General features: G+C 33.6%; 1 protein-coding gene across 1 annotated transcript in view; it reads right to left on the bottom strand.

The window, feature by feature from the left end:
- The window catches only part of CSMD3 (CUB and Sushi multiple domains 3), a 740,574-nt gene that overhangs the window by 570,005 nt on the left and 148,562 nt on the right, over positions 1–22,007 (bottom strand). The window contains exon 4 of the mRNA XM_080381544.1: positions 9,587–9,781. Within this exon, the coding sequence (XP_080237670.1) occupies positions 9,587–9,781 (195 nt within the window). The remainder of the gene's footprint in view (positions 1–9,586; positions 9,782–22,007) is intronic.

Raw genomic sequence — 22,007 nt, 5'->3', positions numbered from 1 at the left:
ATCCACAAGTTCTCAATCAGCCCATTCTGTACTTCCAACAGCAGATACATACATCCAAGATGCTCCTTCACACAGAGGCTACCACGCCACCTTCTCTGCCTGCCTATCCTGAGGAGTTTGTATCCATCCTTTACCACACAAGCCACATGAGCTGTCCCACCATGTCTCAGTTACTGTTCTGTGACCGCACATGGAGCTCTGCAGTTCCTTCTGCTTGTGTCCCAGGCTGACTTGAGGCAGATGTCAGATGTCTCTTCACCCTACTGTATCATTTCTGAAGTTTCCCATAATCCCATCACTCTCCACCTTTTGCTTTTGACCCCTGTCCACTTCTACCTAACTTAAATGTGGACCAAGGTGTCCATATCCTATGGCTCCTAGTTTAAAGTTATATTCTTTTCTACTGGATTACTTAGTATGAATTATTGATATTGATAAAGGTTTCTTTTTTCCTCATGGAAAAAACCATCATGGTTTATTCAAGAAGAAAAAACTGAGAACTAGAGACCTCAAAAAAAAAAAAAAAACAACAAACCATATTAATTCTTTTTCACTACACTTTAAAGAGTTTTTAAAGGTTCTAAAACATGTACAAAATTTTAAAATATCCATACTTACAATGATATGGGAAAAAGGTTATAGGAAATACAGAGTTTATAAGGTTGGGACATAACATCAAACTCTTGAAATGAAAGATAAGATAAAACTGTGTCATGGAAAGAATTCATGCACAGCAGGAAGTTTCTTTCTTTGAAGTGTAAAATACAAGCCAGTGTTAAGAGTATTGGGATTAGGAAGGTTAAACTGATGAAGCAACTAGTGATTTTAAAATTCTCATAGTTAAAATTTTTTTCCCCCTCCCGAACCGTCTTTGAAACTGGCATCAACTTTACAATGTAGAGCAGCAAAGAGAACCTTTGCCCATAAAAACTCTGTTCTGGTGAAATAAGGTCAGTTCCACAGATTGATTGAAATGTGAAAGAAATTTTATGTGCTAAATTTGTATAGATCTACTATCAGAGGTTTCTTCCTGAACAAAACTCAGAAAGCCGTCATACATGATAAGTTAACAAAGCAGACATCTATATGTTCATTACAATGAGTTCTGTAAAAGATTAAGTCAGTGCTGTTGGGCCTTCCTTGGCCAACTTCAATACAATGTAATGTTTCATACACAGGTAGCAAAACTGTGCTCCAGCTTGTATTATATTTAAATGCCCTTCCAGTGTCAACAGAATTTATAGCACATTGGCTTTAACCTCTGAATTTACAGAGCCAAATAAGAAGTTGACTACATTCTGTGAAATTCTAAATTTATTTTTGTAACACAACTGAACCATCTTCAGTCTCCTTCACCAGTGGACAATTTTAAATATAATTTCTTTTAAAACAGGCTACTGATCTGAAATCCATCTCACAAGACAAAACCAGGCTGTCTTAATATTTAAATAAACCAGCAACACTCCTGCTAATGGTGAGAACAAAAAGATTAATTAATGCTGAAGAGCAAGATTCATGTTCCATAGGCAAATCAATAATCATTCTCTAGGTTAATAGAGATGCAGTCTTGAAGAATGCTAAAATTTCATGCTGGATTTCTAGCAATGAAATCTTTTGCCTGCAAAAAACACTACTGCCAGTCAATTGTTCTCTCAGATTAATATTTGAAGGGCTTTAAAGACTGTTCAGAGAAATAATTTGTTATGACTTGTGCCTTCCAGATGTAATTACAGCTGAGTTATAAATCAGGGTTTGTAAATCATTACTTCAATACTGAATAATATTTTCACAATTTCCATTTATATCCAGGTAATTTCTAATTTTAGGCAGAAATTGAGAGATACAGAAAGTTTTATCGAGCCATAATTTCAATAATCTGAGGAAAATATATAAGTCTATTTAAAAGCCTGTGGCAGCAAAAGCTTTTTGGATTAAGTGGATTAGTAAATTGTGTTAATGAACCTGGGATTTACTAGTAATTACTTGCAATGTATCTTAAATTATTTAACAAATATTATTTATGTTAATTGATCACTAGAAAAGATTTATTCAGGAATGCCACATAGAAAATTAACCTAATAATTAAAGATGTTACAGGGAAAGAATTACCTAGCATAAGAAGAATTTACTAGCCCGAATTGGAACTGGGCTAGAGTGATACATTTAATACCTATCTTCTTGAAAGAGTCTTTAGGGCTTTCTAACAAATAAACTTGATTAGAAATTAGTTTCAAATCACGTGTGAAAGACTGGGGCTTTGCTGGAATTAACATTGCTGGTAATGTGCTTTGATGACTACACTGTACATATTACCAAAACATACTGCTAAAGTTGTTATGAATTATCAGTCTAATCCAGTATTTTACTTTTCCAAGTTCCTCCTTCTCTTGCACTCATTTTGGTCCTTCAAAGCAATCTTCCTTTTCAATTGCAAGTATAATTCCTACTGTTATGTTGTCCTCAGTGATGATTTTTCAACATAATTTCAATAGTGCATGAGAATATGGTCAATGCGTCATTTACTTCTATCTCCTTTGTCCTTTCATAAGAAAATTCTTAAGAAAATAGGATATAAAATCAGTGTTTTAATCCTTCCATTAACCACCCCCACTAACTCCTACTTGCTTGTAGTAAGAAGTCACAATTCCCAGCCTTGAACACAACTGTGGGCTCAAACATTTTGGTATTCAAGTTTTATTTTGTTTAGTACTGGGTTAGATTTCTTGAATTTAAAATCTGGTCTTTCTCTTTCCTTCTTCATTGCCTATATCAATCATTATAACTATTAAATTTGAACCTTTGGGTACTTTTCCCATGAAAAGTAGCAAGATAATGCATAGTTATGTCTGTCTTTTCCCTACTTTTGTGTGGACTCCCAACTGTCTGCAAACTTTTCATTTCTGGAATAATTACATATACTTTCTTCTGAACATAATTTCATTTATTTAGAAACTGTTCTGTTCTGCTGCTGTCCTTAGTCCTCTATATATTGTTTGGAGATGTAATTTGAGAGGCCTGTTTTTCAAATTAGGACAGTTACTGCACTGATGAATGCTAATTACTTTGATCCAAATATCTTTTTATTCTGGACTATATCATTCCAGCTAAGGGTTTTTCCACTGCTAATATTAAGTTTCTAATGGATCTTAGGACAGATCTCTTCACTACTGATAGTGATTCCTGAAATCCCATGAGGATGTGAAAGCCAAACCACGTAAACCAAATGAAATTGTGATTCTGATTTTCTGATGAATGTTCTGACCTGGACATATGCATTTCTAATTAAAGGAAAAATAAGGAAAACATTTTAAGTTATTTTGTATCGCTTCTTAAGCTGTTAACTATATCCTGATCTTTTGTATATCTCTTAATCACCCTTTGAAAAATTAAATCCTAACTTATAAAAGAAAAAAACTAATAAAATTATTTTTGTTCAAAAGGTTTCCATACTGAGTTTGTTCTCTAGAAGTTAGTAATGATTATTTTTTTTAAAGTATCATCAGTACAGTAGCACATCATTGCACATTGTTAAGTTTTCACATGTGAGCACAATCACTACTTCCAGTTCTCCACCCATTATAAGAACTTAGTTATGTGGCCATCATTGTCATAAATGAACAAACACAGGGTTTATAAATGAATCTAATATATTAAAACTAATCTCACAACGTTTGGTTAAGGAATGCACGCTGTGTTAGATCATTATTATTGCTTGTATATTTTCAGTATATTCAGTATATATATATTCAGTATATATATCAGCTTGTATATTTAATAGACACTACATATATTAGTAATGCTAATATTGTCACTATTAGTACAGTAAAACTAGTATATTTTAGTGTTAGTTTTAAGAATATATGGTATTTATGACATAATAAACATGTATATTTCTGTACCAATTTCCTGGTTCACAATAAATGAATAATGATTTAGACTAGTTTTAAATAATTCAGTAGTTTCACCACTACTTTGAATAATAAGAAATCCATGGATCTGATCACATGATAAAATTCATGTGGTTATTTCCTGTTCTTCAGGCTCAAATATATTTGTTCACATAAGTAGACTGTGTATTTATGGGAACCAGATACTATCCCGAGAATAACAATAATATAATGTGAAGAGACAAGTATGGTAGGGTTACTAGAGAGCAGTTTCAATGCTTTTCATAGACAAAGAAGTTTGATTCTATTGATCTAAAAAAATTAGACATTTTAAAGACAACTAAAATAAAGAACTCACCAAGTTGTTTGGTTTTTTTTTTTTTACTGCAAGAATTCAATGCAACATGAGGTAACTTTCTTAATTTAAAAAAAAAGTCTTTCAGGGTGTTTTTTTGCAGAGCTTCTGGGCCCTGCTTGAAAGCACACAGCATTCTACTGGAAAACACACTACATTTATATTATACTACTATTTCAATAGAATAGTAGACCTTTTCCTTCATTTCTCACTCCACCCCCACACCTCCCCCTTAATTAACTTCTCTAATTCTAGAGGAGCATCATTGCCATCTGTAGACACGTTACATTTTGTAATGCACCAACCATGAGTGTTGCCATTCTAAGCCACTGATTTATAATGTCCCAAAAAGGATCTGTTGAACAATCTTTAAAAAAATTTATTAGTGTCAAGTCATTTTCATGTCTTATATACAAATACATCATTCTATAAAATATTTTTGTTGGTTTTCTTTTTAACTTTCTTTTATTAATCCAACATGTTTTTAGTCCAGTCTCTCACAGCTTTGCTGGGGCTTTTCCCAAGAAGAAGCAGTAACAACTGTTTGTATATAAGAACTGGCTTCAGACAAAAAACCTGCTTGTTCCCCATGAGATGTAATTTATTCCTGCTTTTAACTTAGTACACTTCATTTTCCTTTGTGTACATTGTCAGTTTCGGTAGTTAATGCACTGCATGGCATAAAGTGCAGTACTTTGGCTTTATCTCCTGCTTTGTTCTCTCCACAGCCTACAAAACCCAGTTTACAACAAAGACACAAAGGCAGAGTCAGCATATTTACTGCTTATATTACTAGGTTCTATTTGCCACACTGTCATAAAATCATTTACCTACCTGCAACCAGATTTATCTGTCTGTGAAATGCTTACATTGTTTTATGAATATTTCTTAGTAGTTATGTGAAGTTTAATTCCTTTTTTCCTCCAGAATTCCATACTATTATGGGCCTTTTATAAACAGATATCTCTTCAAGAAAGTGTACTGGAGGGTTAGGTATACTTTTATTTTAAGATTCAGTGTTTTGACCTCAAACTTACCTCACATAGTTGAAATACCTACTATAGTCATATATCTATGCAATCACAGAATTATACATACCAGTGACTTGCAGTTAACAAATTTTCCTCTACAGTGTGTTCTGCACACAGGAAATAGTCAAACACTTCAATTGTGAGCTGAATAGTCTAATATTAAATTTTTATACCTGTTAAATCACTTTTTAAAACATGAATTTATAAATATCTTGATCCAGTTTATTTTAATAAATTTACTGAAGAAGAACCAATTAAGTATACATCTATACAGACAGGCAGAAATAAATATGTCTTTATATGTGCATATATTTATGTTGCAGAGGAATTACAGAATTCCCAGACTTGGAATCTAGTAACACCCTCTTTAGTCTTTACCTATCATGACAAAATATGGAAAAATAACTCAATATCCTCCCACATAAAAAAAACAGAGATTCATTTTGTGCATGTAAAAAAAGTACCTAGAGTGTAGTTCATTGTGCACTTGTCTGACCAAAATGTTCATCAATTCAAAAGAGTGGAAAGATAAAACATCTTGTTAAAAATGTGAGGAGAAGTTTTATACTGGCAAATATTTTGTATCTATATGTATTGGCAATAGTGAAAAAAAGTTAACTGAACTTGTAGGCATATAAACAAAACTATATTTTGGTTTTGCAATTTCAGAATTCTAAAAAAAAAAAAAAAAAAAAAAAGAGTTTTAGAATGAAGATGCTTAAAACATCCATTTTACCCTGGCATAAGAAAAATATGAAAGTCAGAATACTTCCTTGATTATGAAAGTGTCTAATTAAAAGTGTCTTTATAAAATGACAATATTATATATAAATGTAACTTTATTTATTAGCCTCAGTAAATTAATCGTAGCTTGCTGCATTATGGAGAATCTGCAAGCTGCAACATTATCTCAGGAATAGGTGGTATGATAAAGTTGCTGTCATGTTTTCCTGTTGAAAACAACCTTATCAAAATTAATTTGTCAGGGAAGAAGACTTTATTTAAAAACTAGTCATGGGTTGTGCACAGTATAATTGACCACAACATAATAAATCCAATTTGGTTTTCTTTTAATTATTTTTGCAGTCCTTCTAAAGCTAATAAAATTTTAAGTATTTTAATGTGTATTAGAACATGCAAATGACAGATGAAAAGCTTTGTGCATTTGAACTATGTTCACTGAGAAACAGGATATGAAAGAAAGCAATTGCTATGTATGTGCACTGATTTTGCAATACAATGCTATGGAGATTAGTAAAGAAAAAGGAACCCATCTGAGGAATAACTTTTCTTAATGAATAAAATCTGGCCCCCAAATGTATAACTTAAAAAAATACAAATATCGGTGTTACGCACCAAACTGAAACCGTAAGCACTTAATGGGGTCTTATGTATGGATGTTTGTAGCAATACAAAACACTGTTGATTCCAATGAAATTCCTCACATCAATCTGTGAGAACTGTATTACTAAAACAAAAGCATGACATCCTCCTAATCTCTTCATTCAAAGTGAAGGCAATGTAAAAAGAATGATCTAAATGAAAATTACTCTCCAAATTTAATTGTTCTGAATTACAAGTGGTGGTAGATGACAATGACATTTACACACAGATGACCCTGCTGACATATAAGCATGTTTTAAGTTCAGAGCTTTGTTCAGTTTATTTCCTATAGGTAAAAAAAACCAAACACACAGAGAAAGAGTTTAATATTGAATAAACTATACTTTTTTGCTATTGGGGCTTTTTTCTAACTATCAGACAATGACATTTCTTAGGTCATGGCATTTAAATACTCTCTATTACCCCAATACAACTATTTATATTAAAATTAACACCCAGTATATGCATGTCTGAAAGAGGCCTGGCCATGTACAAAGAACCCATAGTCAAGTTGTTTAGTGTTGAGAAAAACTAGCTCTTACATGTAGACTCTCAAAACTAAACACCACTTCACTTGTTTGTCCCCAGATTCTCTGTTTTAGATGTAATAACCATTGGTAGGGAACAATAAGACATTTATCAGAGGGACTCTTTAGTTTAATCAAAGAGAGTCTCCATGGCAATGAGAAAGCGATAAGAAGCTCATTAGTGGGTAATCACCTTTAACAACCTTCTGCAGAATTCTGTGTTGGATAATTGCATTAGACAAAATTAGGACAAGTTCATTAGAATGGAACCACAAGGGTCTCTGTATTAAATGTAAAGTTAGATGTTTCTGATATCAAACATACACTTGTAGAAGTACTATTGAAAATAATTAGTTAATATTTTTTTTTTTATTGAACACAGAACAAAAATACCTTAACAGTAATTTCGTGCATTAAGCCTTTAAGACATCATGCCTGACATTAAAAATTAAATCAAGAATGTGTTACATTCCTAGGTTGTATTTCAATAATTCATAGCCACCGTTATTAAAATGTGTACCTTGGGGTTTGTTTGTTGTGTTTTTTTTTTAATTTGTCAAGCTTTTACCACTTAGGTTCTTCACTGCTATTGATTAGAGAACTGTCCTCTCCAGAAAGTGTTTTCCTTCTACATGATTTTCTACAGTAAATCCAGTCACCTTTTCATCCTCTTTCACATACACTGAAAAGTTTGAGTTTCTAGACAAAATTAATTTTGAAACCTAACAGAACTTGTTTCCTCTTTTTCTGAATCCTTTCCAAACTGTCAAATCTGTTTTGTCGTAGAGACTGACACTATTCAGATAATGACGTCTCTAATCATGAATAAAAAGAAATGTGTTTTTCATATTCTTATGTGACAGTCTTCTGCTTACACATTAGACTTATGTTTAAGCACAGGACTATTTTGGGAGCTTATCATTCCGATTCAAATTTACACTCTGTATTTTCACATCCCCTTGGAATAAAAACAAAATTATCCAAAGTTATACTGAAAAATGTTACGTAAAAAGAATGCATGTGTAACACTGTGACTGTGATGACTGACTGACAGGTGGAAGAATAAGGTTCAAGTCTTTAATTTTCCTTATTTAACAGTACAATTTTAATGCTAATTCATTTCAAAATCGGCAGATCAAGAATTTGAACAATGGTCTACAGTGAAGTCCATTAGCCTTCTACTTTGTTACAAAAAGTTTTGTGCAAGTTAACATATTCTCATAAAATCTTTTTTATGATCACCTCCACAAACAAAATTTAGATTTATGTCTTGATTGTGTATCTTCTTCATTACTAAATAGCATTTTTCTGGGAAGTATGAGGGGAAGTTTCAGGACTTGCAAATAACTTTACTAGAAAATAGTATTATAGAAAATAGTATTATTAGTAATAACTGTATTTTCTTCAAGATCATGGATAAACATATTAAATAGCTCCAAGCCAAGAATAGCAAACAATAGAATGGTATTTCCAATGGTGCACATTTCCCATATATAACTACTTTTTTGTGGTACTGGTTAACCAGGTTTTAAACCAACCGGTATTTTTTTTAATCAATTTTTTTATTAAAGTTTTTTAATTCAGTTGAAATGATTTTGTAGCTTCTGCAAGACCACATCAGATTTTTTAGACAAATACAAATGTTGCATTCTGTAAAGTTAAACTGTGAATCCAGAAAAGGATCTCAAGCTTTCCTGATAAAACAGTGTTTCATCAAAATGCTATCTTTATTGTATTTGGATGTGTATAGTAGTGATAATTTCTCCATTTTGTCAGTTTAGGTCCTTTCATTACTCTGCAAACATTATTCCTCTCCAACAGTCTCAGAAAATAAGATTTACCCATAAAACATGATTCCCTAGTACTGCTATATTTCTCATGTGAACAAGGGAAAAGGATTTGACCTACAATATTTGTTAGAATACAAGGGATATCCTGTATAGAAATCATAAGATATCAAATCTGCCTGAGTATGAGGGAGGTCCCTCTAACTTAATTGTTCTGGTTATTACAAACTTCTGTTTCCTCAAAATCCAAGTTAATACTTGACAGAAAGTCAGTCCTTAGGAAGTAGTAATGGATCCCAAATTCACATTCCCATAGCTGTAAATGCGTTGAACACAGTTATATCCTACTTGTTCCCAAGTTTCTAGTTCTTATTTCATGACAAAGATTTTAAAATAAATTAGAAATATCATTGTAATAGGATATTGACTTAAAAACTAGTAGATGTATATGCTGAGATACATCATGTATATAAGCAAGAAATCAAAATATTCAGAAAGGCTTTTCTTTCTTTAATCACAGTCTAAAAATCAATACTTAAACCAGAGATTTAAAGTTGTTCATACTAATAAATATATATATATATATCTGAGAACATTACTGTAGCATTTCTCTTACCTCTACAGATAGGAACTGGGAAGTCCCATGATGCTGTGTTCACAGAGTTAGCTATGCAAGTAAGCTGAGGGTGGCCATCCAAAATATATCCAGTTACGCAGCTGTATCTGATTTTGTCACCAACATCAAATCTTGTACCATACAAGATACCCTTTGGTGGAACTCCTGGATTGCCACAGGAACTACTCTGTAATTCTGGAGAAGACATATTTTTATTACTTTTAGTTTTTTTATAAATCAGTACTAAATTTTACTGAAGAATATAGGACACAGTAATTATGGCAAAGTTGGGCAGATACTGTGTTTTCATGGATATTATATAACACTTATCACTGAAAAGCTATTACTGACTTAGTCTATTAATTATCTGCTTATCTACCCACATATTCAAAGGTAAAATATTATATGAAAATGAGCACAAAGTTTTCCTTAAGCTCCAGCTATAGATATATTAATATTTTATTCTTAATTGACAGCAAAGAACTCATTACATAAGAAGAAGAAACAAAGGAAGTTGATTTATTTCTGACTTTCAAGTTATAAAAATGCAAAACAGTAAACAGATATAATACAGACAAGAATGAACATCAGATTTGAATCAACCAAAATTTGGAAAAATAAATGCAAGTACTCAAGACAGAGAACTAGGAGAAGGTTTTAACAAACATAAGCCTAGGCATGACCAGGAAGCTGTTGAATGATTTAACAGATTTTAGATGATGAGGCAAAAGTGATGAGATACTGCAGGTAACTGAGGTAACTGATTTCTGAGCAAGGGATTAGTTAATATAAATATATGGAATATCATAGATCTGGGTGGTTTCAGCTCTAATGCAGAGCTTTAAACCATTGAGAATCCAAAATGAGTTGTGTGTCTGCTATTAGTTTGATCTCTGAGGACATTAATTAGAGCTCAGTTTTACTGGGTGGTACTCACACTCCAGCTGTGAACCCTTTTGACTGATGTTTCAGTATCATAAATAGCTTGATTACAACCTCCCATCATTTACTGCTGAAGTCCTTTAGTTAATGGACATAAAAAGATAGATGTTTTACGAGTGCGAGCAAAAGAGGTTTCATGATCTCATCTGGAGCTCTTCAAAGCTTCTACCAAGTATACTTACCCACCTAATGCTAAAAAAAAAGGGGCAAATCAAGTAAGCCTGTGCTTGGAGTCATAACAAATTTACCTAATCTACAAAGGAAACAAGATGGAAGAACAGAAGGGTATATATGTATTATCTTATTTTCTTTACCTGAGTTCCCTGTAACTAAATTATTCTGCTGCATCCCTGATGTGCTCATGAGTGTGTGCACACAGGTACAAACACATGCACGCACACACACACATATACAAACTCATACATAAATATCATATGGAAAAAATAATTTGAACTGTTATAGTATGTTTCAGTTAAAGATATAAATGGTTATCAAAACAAGCCAGTATGGCTCATGAGATTCATTATATTGTCAAACTTCAATGCCAAGAACTACCAAAACCTGATACGTTATAGATTTCTGATACCAGCTGTGTAAGAAAACGATGTAACAGTTACTAGAAGGAAGGATCCGGTAGTCACATATATATATGATATATGTGTTATACATGTCTATACATATATATGCTACGTATAAAATATATGCTAACAACATCTCCATCTGCAAGGTTTGCTGTACCAACCATGTTTTGATGTGAGTATGTTAAAGAAGTAGATTAATTGCTGATGTTGCTGCTATTGCTTTCTTTCTCTTACATCATATACTCTGTGGATCTGGATTTGACTTTGATTGCCTTGCACAAGGACGCAACACAGAAGTAAGAAGGTAGCCTGTCTCATCTTGGTCACTTCAAAGCTTAAGTCATTGATATTCTTATTACTGCTTTATCAGGCTAAGTGTTATGTTCTCCAACAAAACACCCCTGTCCTCAAATCTGCTTGCAAGCTTTACAAAGCAGACAATGCTGCAGTTGACTCCTGCATATTTGTTCAAAGGGATTCTTCTTAAATCCTTTAAAGGTTTTCAAGGCCACTCAGGTTACTATTTGTCATCATAGCATGTCAAAATAGAGGTAAGAATATCATCCTGTGGATTCTGGTTATCTTATGAATCATATTCTATTAACTTGAAAACTCTGTCCATACACAATGTTTTTATTTTCAGCTTCCCCAAGAAGATGAAATCTTTCAGAGGCCTGTCTTTCTTAGTGCTTTGTAAAAAGGTCACAGAAAGATTCCCTGTCCTTTGAAATGAATATAAAGATTAGTGATGCCTTTAACAGTCATTGCCTAAAATTGCTTGCTTTACTCTTACTGCTGTCTCATCAAGAATTACCCACAGAAAGCAATATATTCTTATGGAATTATATTATATTTTAAAGCACTAATTAAAAATCACCCTCCTTCTAAAATAAAACTCATTTTCCTGCTGCAGTACTATATGACTCGTCTAAAAATAATACTTGGCATTTTCCATTAACTTTTTAATATTATGAAAGTGGCTAGTGTGTTACTACTTCTAAACCTTCAAGTCATTTTGTTCCTTATTCTAGATAAGACAGCAGAAAATAAATTGTGCAATTTAAAATATATTAGTTTCTTCTGTGCGTATTTTAATTTTGAACATATACAAATGCATTATTTTGCGGGGGCAGGGGGATGTAATTCACCAACTGCATTAGTCTTCTTTAATAGGTAGCGTCTATTTTCAAACTGAATGTGACACTGCACTACCAACCCCTTGCCAGTTAAAGCTATGGATTGTTACCTTGAGATTGTCATCTGTCAGGGAACACAGGAATTGCCAAACTAATTCGTAATTTTCATTCAGTTCCGCACAGTTTCTTGACTTCAGTGTCATTCTGATATTCAGGAATGATATGAAACATGGAAAAGTATTTCCTTTTAAATTTGCCACATTGTAATTTGGTTGAAGCACTCCTTGTTCATGTACTTTGAAAATAATCATAACTGAATATTTTACACCATCCAACTTTTTGACATTTTTATTGTGTATTGTTGCACATCTCATTTTTAATGTAAGCTGTCCTAATTGTTTCAATCTCCAGTAAGAGTTTTCTTTGCTCTAGATTTGTCAGTTATGCCTGAAATCATGTGCATGTTTTGCTCGCACAAGACCAAAATGCTTTTTTAAATCAATTCCACCTTTAAGTGAGGTATGTTCAACCTTATTTGTCCTCTGTTTTAAACAAGAGGATAAAAAACCAAGATCAAAATATCCATTGATGTTTTTCAATAAGTTGCTATTTCATTAATTTCTATTAATGTCAACAGAAATTCTGTTCAAAGACTGTGGGTAAAACATGCCTCAGAGAGTTCTGCTTAGTAGGAATGGACACACTCCTTTAAAGAGTTTAATTAGCAGAAATTCAGCCACTTATGATTACTAATTTAAAAGCTATTCAAATTATATCATATTAAATATGTCTTTGTGACAATACTTTCAAAAACAAGGCTTGCAGAAGTTGATTCTCTTTCTCAGCATTCCTTAAAGGAGAAACAAGTCATAACCAGATGTGAAAATTCAAATTTACTTTCTTTTTATTCAGATTTTAAGTCAGTATATTTTTTTAATGTTATTTATAAAATCAAGAGTAGCACCAGTCCTCCCTAAAGTGTTTAAGCATGAAAATTGTAGTTTAATGTCCAAATAGCCAGAACAAGTGTTTGCAAATATACCAGTTAAAAATGCATTTGTCATATCATTGCATTGCTTTCAGCTTGGTGGAAACTATTTGTATTTTCTCTGTTGAAGATTAATGTTCTTCACACACTAAATTTGATATTAGATATTCGAAATTTAGGAACTTTTGTCTTTTTAAAGGGTTGACCCACATCTTTATCACTGCTTTTGTTCACAGCTACTACAAATTATTATGATCCCATTTTTCCCAACGTAAAGTGAGAAACACTGTCAATATCAAATATATATCTTCATGAGCACTCACTCAGTGAAAAACCTATGAAATATCCCAATAGAAGCTAGTATTTGTTACTTTTTTATTTTTCATATTTTTTGCTTTTGAAATTGGATACTTCTAGTATCCCTACACTGTCAGTTTGGATATCTCCCTCCCTGCATTACTGAATGGCTCTAGTCCTAGACTGATTGTTCACTTGTGTCTACTATTCCAAACAGTAATTCCTCTGCCAGACAAACCTGAGTATGGTCCAGGGAATATTCCATTCTAGGTACCACTCCAGCTGTCTTTTGGGACAGGACTTGGTGTAACTGGAAATACCAGAACATGGCTGTACACAGATATCCCTTGGAAAAGCAATGCATATGTAGTTTGTGTTATTGACAAGCAAGAATGTTTTGGTACTGAGGACTGAAGACTGATTTCAGAAGCGTGCATGCAGTATGTGTGTGGATGTAATGAGTGCTATACATTCCAAGGGTCACAAATATTAAGAAAGATAATAGATTTGTAACAATATGAAGTTGCCTGAAATTCAGGTGTCTAAAATTCACCTATATCAAAACTTCTAATGGTTCATTTTAGTTGTACATAGTTTTCCAGAGTTTTTATAAACTAAAAACTCAGATGCATAGTCTCTACATCATAATATTCTGCTTTTTTCCTAAAAAGGTATATTTTGCTTACTTTTCTATTCTGTCCTCATTCATGTTTTTCTGAATATATGAGTACCTGTCCCACTTGAGTTTACAGAGTGAGGGAAACCACAAGGAAAATTTGGAGTAGGCAGTATCAATGCAGTGAAGGCAAAAAATTAAAGACTTAATACCTAAGTGGCAAATTAACTGTATAAATATGTATGGTTCAGAGAGCAAAGAAAGAGACATTATAAATAAATGCTTCGAAAGATCTACCATGAGCAATACAGATTTATTAAAACAGAGATTAAATGAAAAAAAAAATCCCCTCCCCCAAAATCCAGGTCTGTCCTTTGTAGTAATTCAATAAAAGTGGTTATTCCTTTATTCCAACAGATCTCTTACCTCAAGATACAAGTGCAGAATGAAGATTCACTATTCTGAAATTCACATTTGTTTAGCAGTAATAGAAATAACAGTTTGTTTAACAAACAAGACTTCTCTGAAGTTTTTGGTTTGCTTTCTGCATTTTTTGTGTGTCAGTCAGAAGAGACTGTCATATTCTGCTGTCTATCTATAAACAGGTAGGCATAAGGCAGTGTGGGAAAGATTTCTTTTTTTCCCCTAAAGAAAAACAAAGTAAAGAATGTTTTCTCTTCTCCTGTTCTTAATTGCTTTTTCTTGATAGAGAAATATCTTTGCGACAGTAATCTCACTGAGAGTCTCTACTGTTCACTAAAGATAATACAGCTAATTTCATTACATAGTTTCTTACATAATTTTTAATGAATGACATAATTTTGCTTTTTTTTTTCTTTGAAATTATTTCCATGCCAAGAAAATGACAGAAGAACTTGATTATCTGAAATAAAGCCACTGATTAGATAAGGGTGTTTTTTAAAATTCTGTCCTGAGAGAACTTTAAGTGTGGATTTTTATACTGAGTTTGATTTTGGTTCTAAGTACATTGAAACAATCACTGCATTTGCCTTCTTTGCAAGTAACACAAGAATGTTTCTATTTATAGAATTAAAGTGATGTGTTATTTGTATAGGAACAAGCCCATTTTAGCATTAAGTAAATTAGAACTGCATTAATACAACTGCTCCACAAGCAAGGGAAAAACAAGAAGGAAAAGCAAGAAAGGCAGCAAAAAGCTCTCCAAGATTTGTAAAGGACTCAAGTGACAATTGTAGTACTGTACTGTAATAACACTGACACAGTGAGCATGACAAATGGAATAGAAGAAATGGTCCAGTATTTGCAGTAGATTCCTGCAATACACTATTTGGAATATCTCTTCAAATCAGTTAAAGCCACAGAACAGCACTGGAGGGCTAAAAGACCATGCAGAAATACAATGGCAGTCACTAATTTTACCATATGACAGCATAATCCAGCACCAAGTGAAATCAACAGAAAGATTACTATAGTCTTCAGTAAATGTCATTAAATCTGACATTTCCCCGTCAGACACACTTCTAAAGTTTAACCTGAAGGGAATGACAAACAGGTAAATAGTTAGCTAGGAGAGCAGCACAAGCTACCCTTGTTTACCTTTACCAGATTCCACTTGACTTCAAGTAAATTCCTTGGGGTTTAGCACCAGCTAAACCCCAAGTATGGCTGGAAGGTAAATTCACATAGTGCATGGACTGAGAAAGCCCATTGGAGACGACATGAAGTTTTGGAATGGGAGTAGAGTTGCTAGCATCACAAAGATTGTTCCATCCACACCGTTCCAAAAATGGAAATACCTCCTCAGTGGAAATTCCACCTCAAAAAGGTGGAATACCTTATCAGTATCGTTCAAAGCCTGAGGTCTGCCTCATGATCTGCCACATGTGGTAGCTGTTCAACTTCCCAAGTGGATGAAGCCCAGACAGATGCACCCTGCCTGCCATGCAGTGGCTGCGTAGAGATGTCCATATATGAGTCATAACAGCATTGTTCCACTTAGACTGAGCACTTTTTTTTGGCACAGCTGTATTCTGTAGGCAACTGGGAAGAGGCTGTTGCATTTACAAAGCAAAGTTTATTTCAGAGCCTGGAACAATCTAAAATAAAAAGTAATCCTAAACCCTAAACCACTTCAGTGTTCCTTCTGCAGTATGTATTTCTTACTATGACTTTTAGAGTTATGTAAAAGAATTTAAACTTCAATTTCTGAATTTTTATGCTAAGTAATATCTAATAGTGTTATTTATTTTAATTCTGCACTTTCCCCAATGCCTCACCTCTTTTTGCCTTATTAAATGTTGCATTGTTCCTCACTGGCTGTCCTTACCTGGAGAATTTACAGTAACCTAAGACAGAAAAATCTAACTTAATTTAGGGAAATGCACTTTACCCACTAAAGGAGGATGTCACAGCACAGACAAGTTGTGCGGTATTATATAGACAGTGTCACCACACAAATTTTAATCAAGAATAGATACATATGTAAAATGAATTTAAAATATTTTATCATTATTCTATCATTAATTTAACAATTTGATGTGCTGTCATATCTAGATTCGGGGTTCCCTTTTTGCAAGACATAACACAAATATTGGGAAGATGTATAGTTTTTATATTTAGGATGATAGGCATACTGAAAGCAGAGAACAGAATGAAATAAAACACATTTTGTGGAAAAGTACTGGGACTTCTTAAGCAGACAAGAAGAAATGTAAGAGTTCACAGGTGAGCATTGGTAGGCATTGCTAATTAGTGAATTGGATCTTAAACTGTTTTAAAGGCTAATGTGAAAGATTTATGGTTTAAATGATTATAAACTAGAGACTGGCTAGTCTTAAAAAGAAAGTACACAACATCTCTTTCAGCTTCCTGTTGGCAAAGGTCATCTGAACTGAGCAGTATATAGTCTGAGGGTACACACACATGTTCATGGCTCATCAACCATGCCTCACTTCCCACTCATTAGTTAAGGTTTCCCACAACAGGTCTTTTTCACAAATTGTGTCTTAAAATTGAAGGCAGAGAACTGTTTGTTGAACTTTTCAACATTTTTCAAAACAAAAGAGAAAAATTATTTCTGCTACAGTGGATCAATCGGGGTCTAAACCTAGAATTTAAAATATAAGATGTGTATATGGGATGTGTCATGGACACACCATTATAAAGTGGCATAAAAGGGCACAAAGAAAATCAGTTTTCTCCTCACGAAAGGGACTATGACACATGAGAACTGGGCACTAGGTGGCACCTGAAACATTCAGAGATGTTCTATGACCTGGCAGAGCAACAAAAATTTCCTTCCATATGTATCTGTGGTAACACAAAATTCCATCTTTTTATGTATATTATATATGCTTGGCATATGTATATGTTGGTACATACATACTTATATGTAGAATTACTAGTAGTGCCCTGTTAGAAGTACAAATTTTAATACAATTGGATCGCTTCATTGACTACCTGCTTGTTTTTCACAAAGGACATGTTATCTCTTACAGTGAAAGTTCAATCTGTTTTACACCATTATTGCTGGTATGAAGGGTTTCTTAACAATGTTGTCTACAGAAAACATGTTTACAAATTTTGAGCTATATCCTTGTACTTATTTTCTAAAAGTTTCTGGTTTCGCTATTTTGACAAAAGAAAGGCCTAATTCTTTAGTTTACACTTTAAAAGCTTTATGGTTTAGAATTTTGCTTTAGAAGACTGAACCATTATTATCTCCAAAATATTTATCACATTGTTTTTCCCATGCACCATTTCTTGATAGAATTAATTTTATCACTGTATTTGATGACAAAGGGTCATAAGATCTCATAAGGACATTACCAAAATCTTCACAGGTCTTTTCTTTTTTATGCTTCATAGTAAATCTCAACTGGCAGGTTGAGAATACTGCTCAGTAGGTAGGATATGGAGTGGTTAGGCAGTGCCTTTCTTTAATCAAGACTAGATTGCTGCAATTGCTTTTCTGAATGTCCTGGTTTCAGCTGGGATAGAGTTAATTTTCTTCTTAGTAGCTGGTGCAGTGCTCTGTTTGGGATTTGGTGTGAGAAAAATGTCAATAGCACACTGATGGTTTTAGTTGTTGCTGGGTGATGTTTATACTAAGTCAAGGACTTCTCAGTTTCTCGGGCCCTGCCAGTGGGAGGGCTGGAGGGGCATGAGAAACTGGGCCAGGATGGGTGACCCAAACTAGCCAAACAGGTATTCCATACCATATGACGTGAAGCTGAGTATATAAACTGGGGGAAGAAGAAGGAAGAGGGGAGACATTCACAGTGATGGTGTTTGTCTTCCTGAGTAACAGTTACACAAGACAGAGCCCTGCTTTCCTGGGGACGGCTGAACACCTGCCTGCCCGCCCATGGGAGGTAGTGAATGAATTCCTTGTCTTGCTTTGCTTGTGTGTACAGCTTTTGCTTTACCTGTTAAACTGTCTTTATTTCAAACCACAAGTTTTCTCACTTTTACTCTTCCAGTTCTCTCCCCCTTCCCCATGCAGGGGAAGTGAGCAAGTGGCTGTGTGGGGCTGAGTTGCGGTCTGGGGTTAAACCATGACAGCTTTAAAAAAAAAATCTCCTTTAGAAAACACAAACTCTATCCTTTTATGTGTCTCAAAGTATCAGCACATCAGGTGAAATTTAAAATTCTTAATCTCACCTTCCTTTTAAAGTATTTTCATGAATGCTTCATGATCCACCAACACATTATTCAGACTATGTATGGATATGGTAGAGCTTCTTCAGTTAGCCATTGCATAGCTGTCATTAATATGTCTTCATACTCTCAAGAGTGTACACTTGTGGTGATGTATAAATAAATGTAAAGTACAAATGTTAAATTCTCAAATACATATCTTATTGTGAATCAAAATATTTTTATTAAAATGCTAATATAAAATCTCCACTTCATATCAGGATGGAAGAGTAATCCCTTCTCTTTACAGCAAAATATATTCAAGGTTCCTGCATTCAGAATACAGTTGAAAATACTGCTGATATATTAAGCAAGGGAAAGTTTATAATTAAAAGAGTACAACAAATCATAGTAAAACTGGTTTACTTTGCTTATTGTTCTCAGTGTTTATGATATGACTCAGAAATACATAAAAAATGTAGGTCTTGCATAATAAAGTGCTATTCTCAGAGTCATTTTTCTAACCACAATCATACTTTTAAGGTCTGAAGCAGATGGCTACCTAATAAAGTTGTTTTTATTAGAAATGGTCTCTTTGGTTAATGTTCATTTCAGGTATAATATGAATTTTTCATTAAAAATGTCCAGACACGAGTGCATTTAAAAATACTGGGTCAAGGATGTATGCATGATTCTGCTTTTAATGGTACTTACCCTGATAATTTTGCAGTGCTGGATTGTGTTATGGCCTAATGATTCTACTGCATAAGGTGAAATAATACATTACTGATCTTGTCCAAATTACTTACACGATGATTCATTAATCCAGAAAGTCAGTGTGATTGAAATAATGGGTAGTAATGTGAATGAATAAACATCTGCAACAGGCCAGTCATCAAGAGCAAGCACAAAACCTTTGAATAACTTATATTCCATAAAACCTTGGATTATAACTCAGTGCTGAGCTGTGCACCCACAATACTGTACCTTCCAAAAGTCAGCTTTCCACATGGGAGGAAAAACAAATTCTACTCCAAACACAAAAGCATTGTTTGCTTTTTCCATCTACTCCACCTTTCTTTTCCACTTTTAGCAAGAATTCTCAGATATCCCTCACTTGGGAAGCAGTTATCTGTAATTTTTATCTCATTTCAGCATGATGCTATCATTTCCCTTTTGCAAGAATTAACATTAGTGTTGGTATTCAGTATTCTATTATCACCTTTGTTGCATGGGCTTGTGCATTTCTCAGAGAACATCTCTTGAGCCTCAATATTTGTGTGCTTTGCCTTATGCTGGAAGGAAGTTCCCTGGCACATTGGGGAAAATATTTTCAGAATTTTCAAGCATGGAAGAATGATAGTACTGTATTTTCTGATGAAACATATGATATCTTTAGGCAAGAATGATTTAAAATGTCTGAAAAAAGAACTCAATGTACCAACCTTCATCTATAAGCAAGTATCACTTGGCACAGGGGAAACCGCTTTATACAAGCTGTGCTTTGTGAGGCTTGGTGAAAAATGCTTAGTTATAATTTTTTTCTTTCTAATAGTGAAAACCTAAATGATATAGTAATGCATATGATTCAGTACACTACTGTCTCTGGGGTATGGATTGTTATGGGTATCTTTTTTTTTTTTTAAAGAGGTTTTAAAATCAGAAAGGACTGTTTGTAATTTCTACTCTGAATCTTGCAGGAGCAGAGATCAAACAGTTTCCTTAGTTATTCCTGGATCAAAATAATCGTGTTTGAGACGTAAGCAGTAAAAGGCATTTAATCTTATTTGATAAATATGGTGATGGATAGTGTCTGCAAAGTATTTCATGTGATATAGACATATTAACTTTCTTCCTTCAAAGCCTCCTTTTTTAACCAACAAAATCTTGAACTTATACAGTCAGCCTTCTCTCAAATCATGTTAGCAGCCAGAATAACAGCTACTTTTATCCCCATCCCTTCAGGTTACCTGCTGTGAGTCATCCCTCTTTTGACTAATCTGTTATTGGAATGAGTAGAAATGGTCATAATTTGACGGGAGAGAAAGATTTATCATTAAAATAATTCAAGATTTGAATTAACATTTCATTAAACATCTGTGTAGGCCACTGTTTCTCTGGCTATCTCTACATGACAGGTTAATACTGAAAGAGCCATGCTAGTCATGTCTCTGAATGTACTGGTATTTCTATATTGAGAAATGACTTGAACACCCCTTCAGTTTCTACTTTTAAATACTTTCAATATTCTGTGCTTTTATTGAGAGAAAGAAAAATGTTCTAGGATAAGGTAAGTTTAACAGCCTGCTGCAGTCCCGCACAAATCACTGTTTGACAGAGCTTATGAAGTGTTCCTTGTGGTGGTAATTCACTGAAAGATCATGTATCTTATAGAGATCTTTGCAATACTTCTTTAAAGAGTGACAGATTGGTATGTTAGAAGAGCTAAACAGCGTCAAAGAAATATATGTTATACAAGTAGGCTGTTAGCATAGTGTGAAATGGCAAGGAGTACGCAGAAATGTATCTTCAGGTCTATATCTGACATGTTCAATCATGTGATATATAATTCTACTTTAATGTATAAGGAGGAGAAAAATTGTAAGTGTCAATTGATGGATGAAAAAAATCTTTTCAGCATTAATTTTCCATTTTTAGGGGAAAGGTGCTAATGAACTGATAAACATTTCAGTTTGATTTCCCCTCCTTTTTCCCCTGCAAAATAGAGGTGGAAAAGAAAACTGAGGAGAAAGATCTATTTTTTTGTTTCTCAAGTTTGAAAGATATTTTCAATCAGGGAAAAAGTCTATTTCCATCAGACATTTTTGTAACAAGTAGAGCACTTTTGCAGTTAATGTTGACTTGGTTATCAGATATTTACTGTGTTAATGTTCTGACTAGGTATAAATAGAAGGCTGTAAGGGAAAACAAAGGAGTCAAGGGCAAGGAAATCTATGCATGTTCAGACTTCTTAGTTTAGGTCTCAACATTCTGAATGCTCAACCCAGCATTCAGTTGTGATAATTTTGGCAGTGAACTTTCTGGATGTTAATGACACCTTAGCTAACTAATAAATGTTAGTTAGTATATAAGCATCTGGAAATCCTGAAATAACTTTTCTTCTTTATCAATTATATCTAATTAAATATTTACTAACAGACATATGACACTACTAGACAGGACTACAATGTTGATGTGATGTCTGTAGTGTCTACCTTGTTTCAAGGAAAATCAAGCAAGT

This window comes from Falco punctatus (assembly GCF_963210335.1).
Source record: "Falco punctatus genome assembly, chromosome: 3".
NCBI classification, from domain to species: domain Eukaryota; kingdom Metazoa; phylum Chordata; class Aves; order Falconiformes; family Falconidae; genus Falco; species Falco punctatus.
This window is presented reverse-complemented; position numbering and strand designations above follow the sequence as displayed.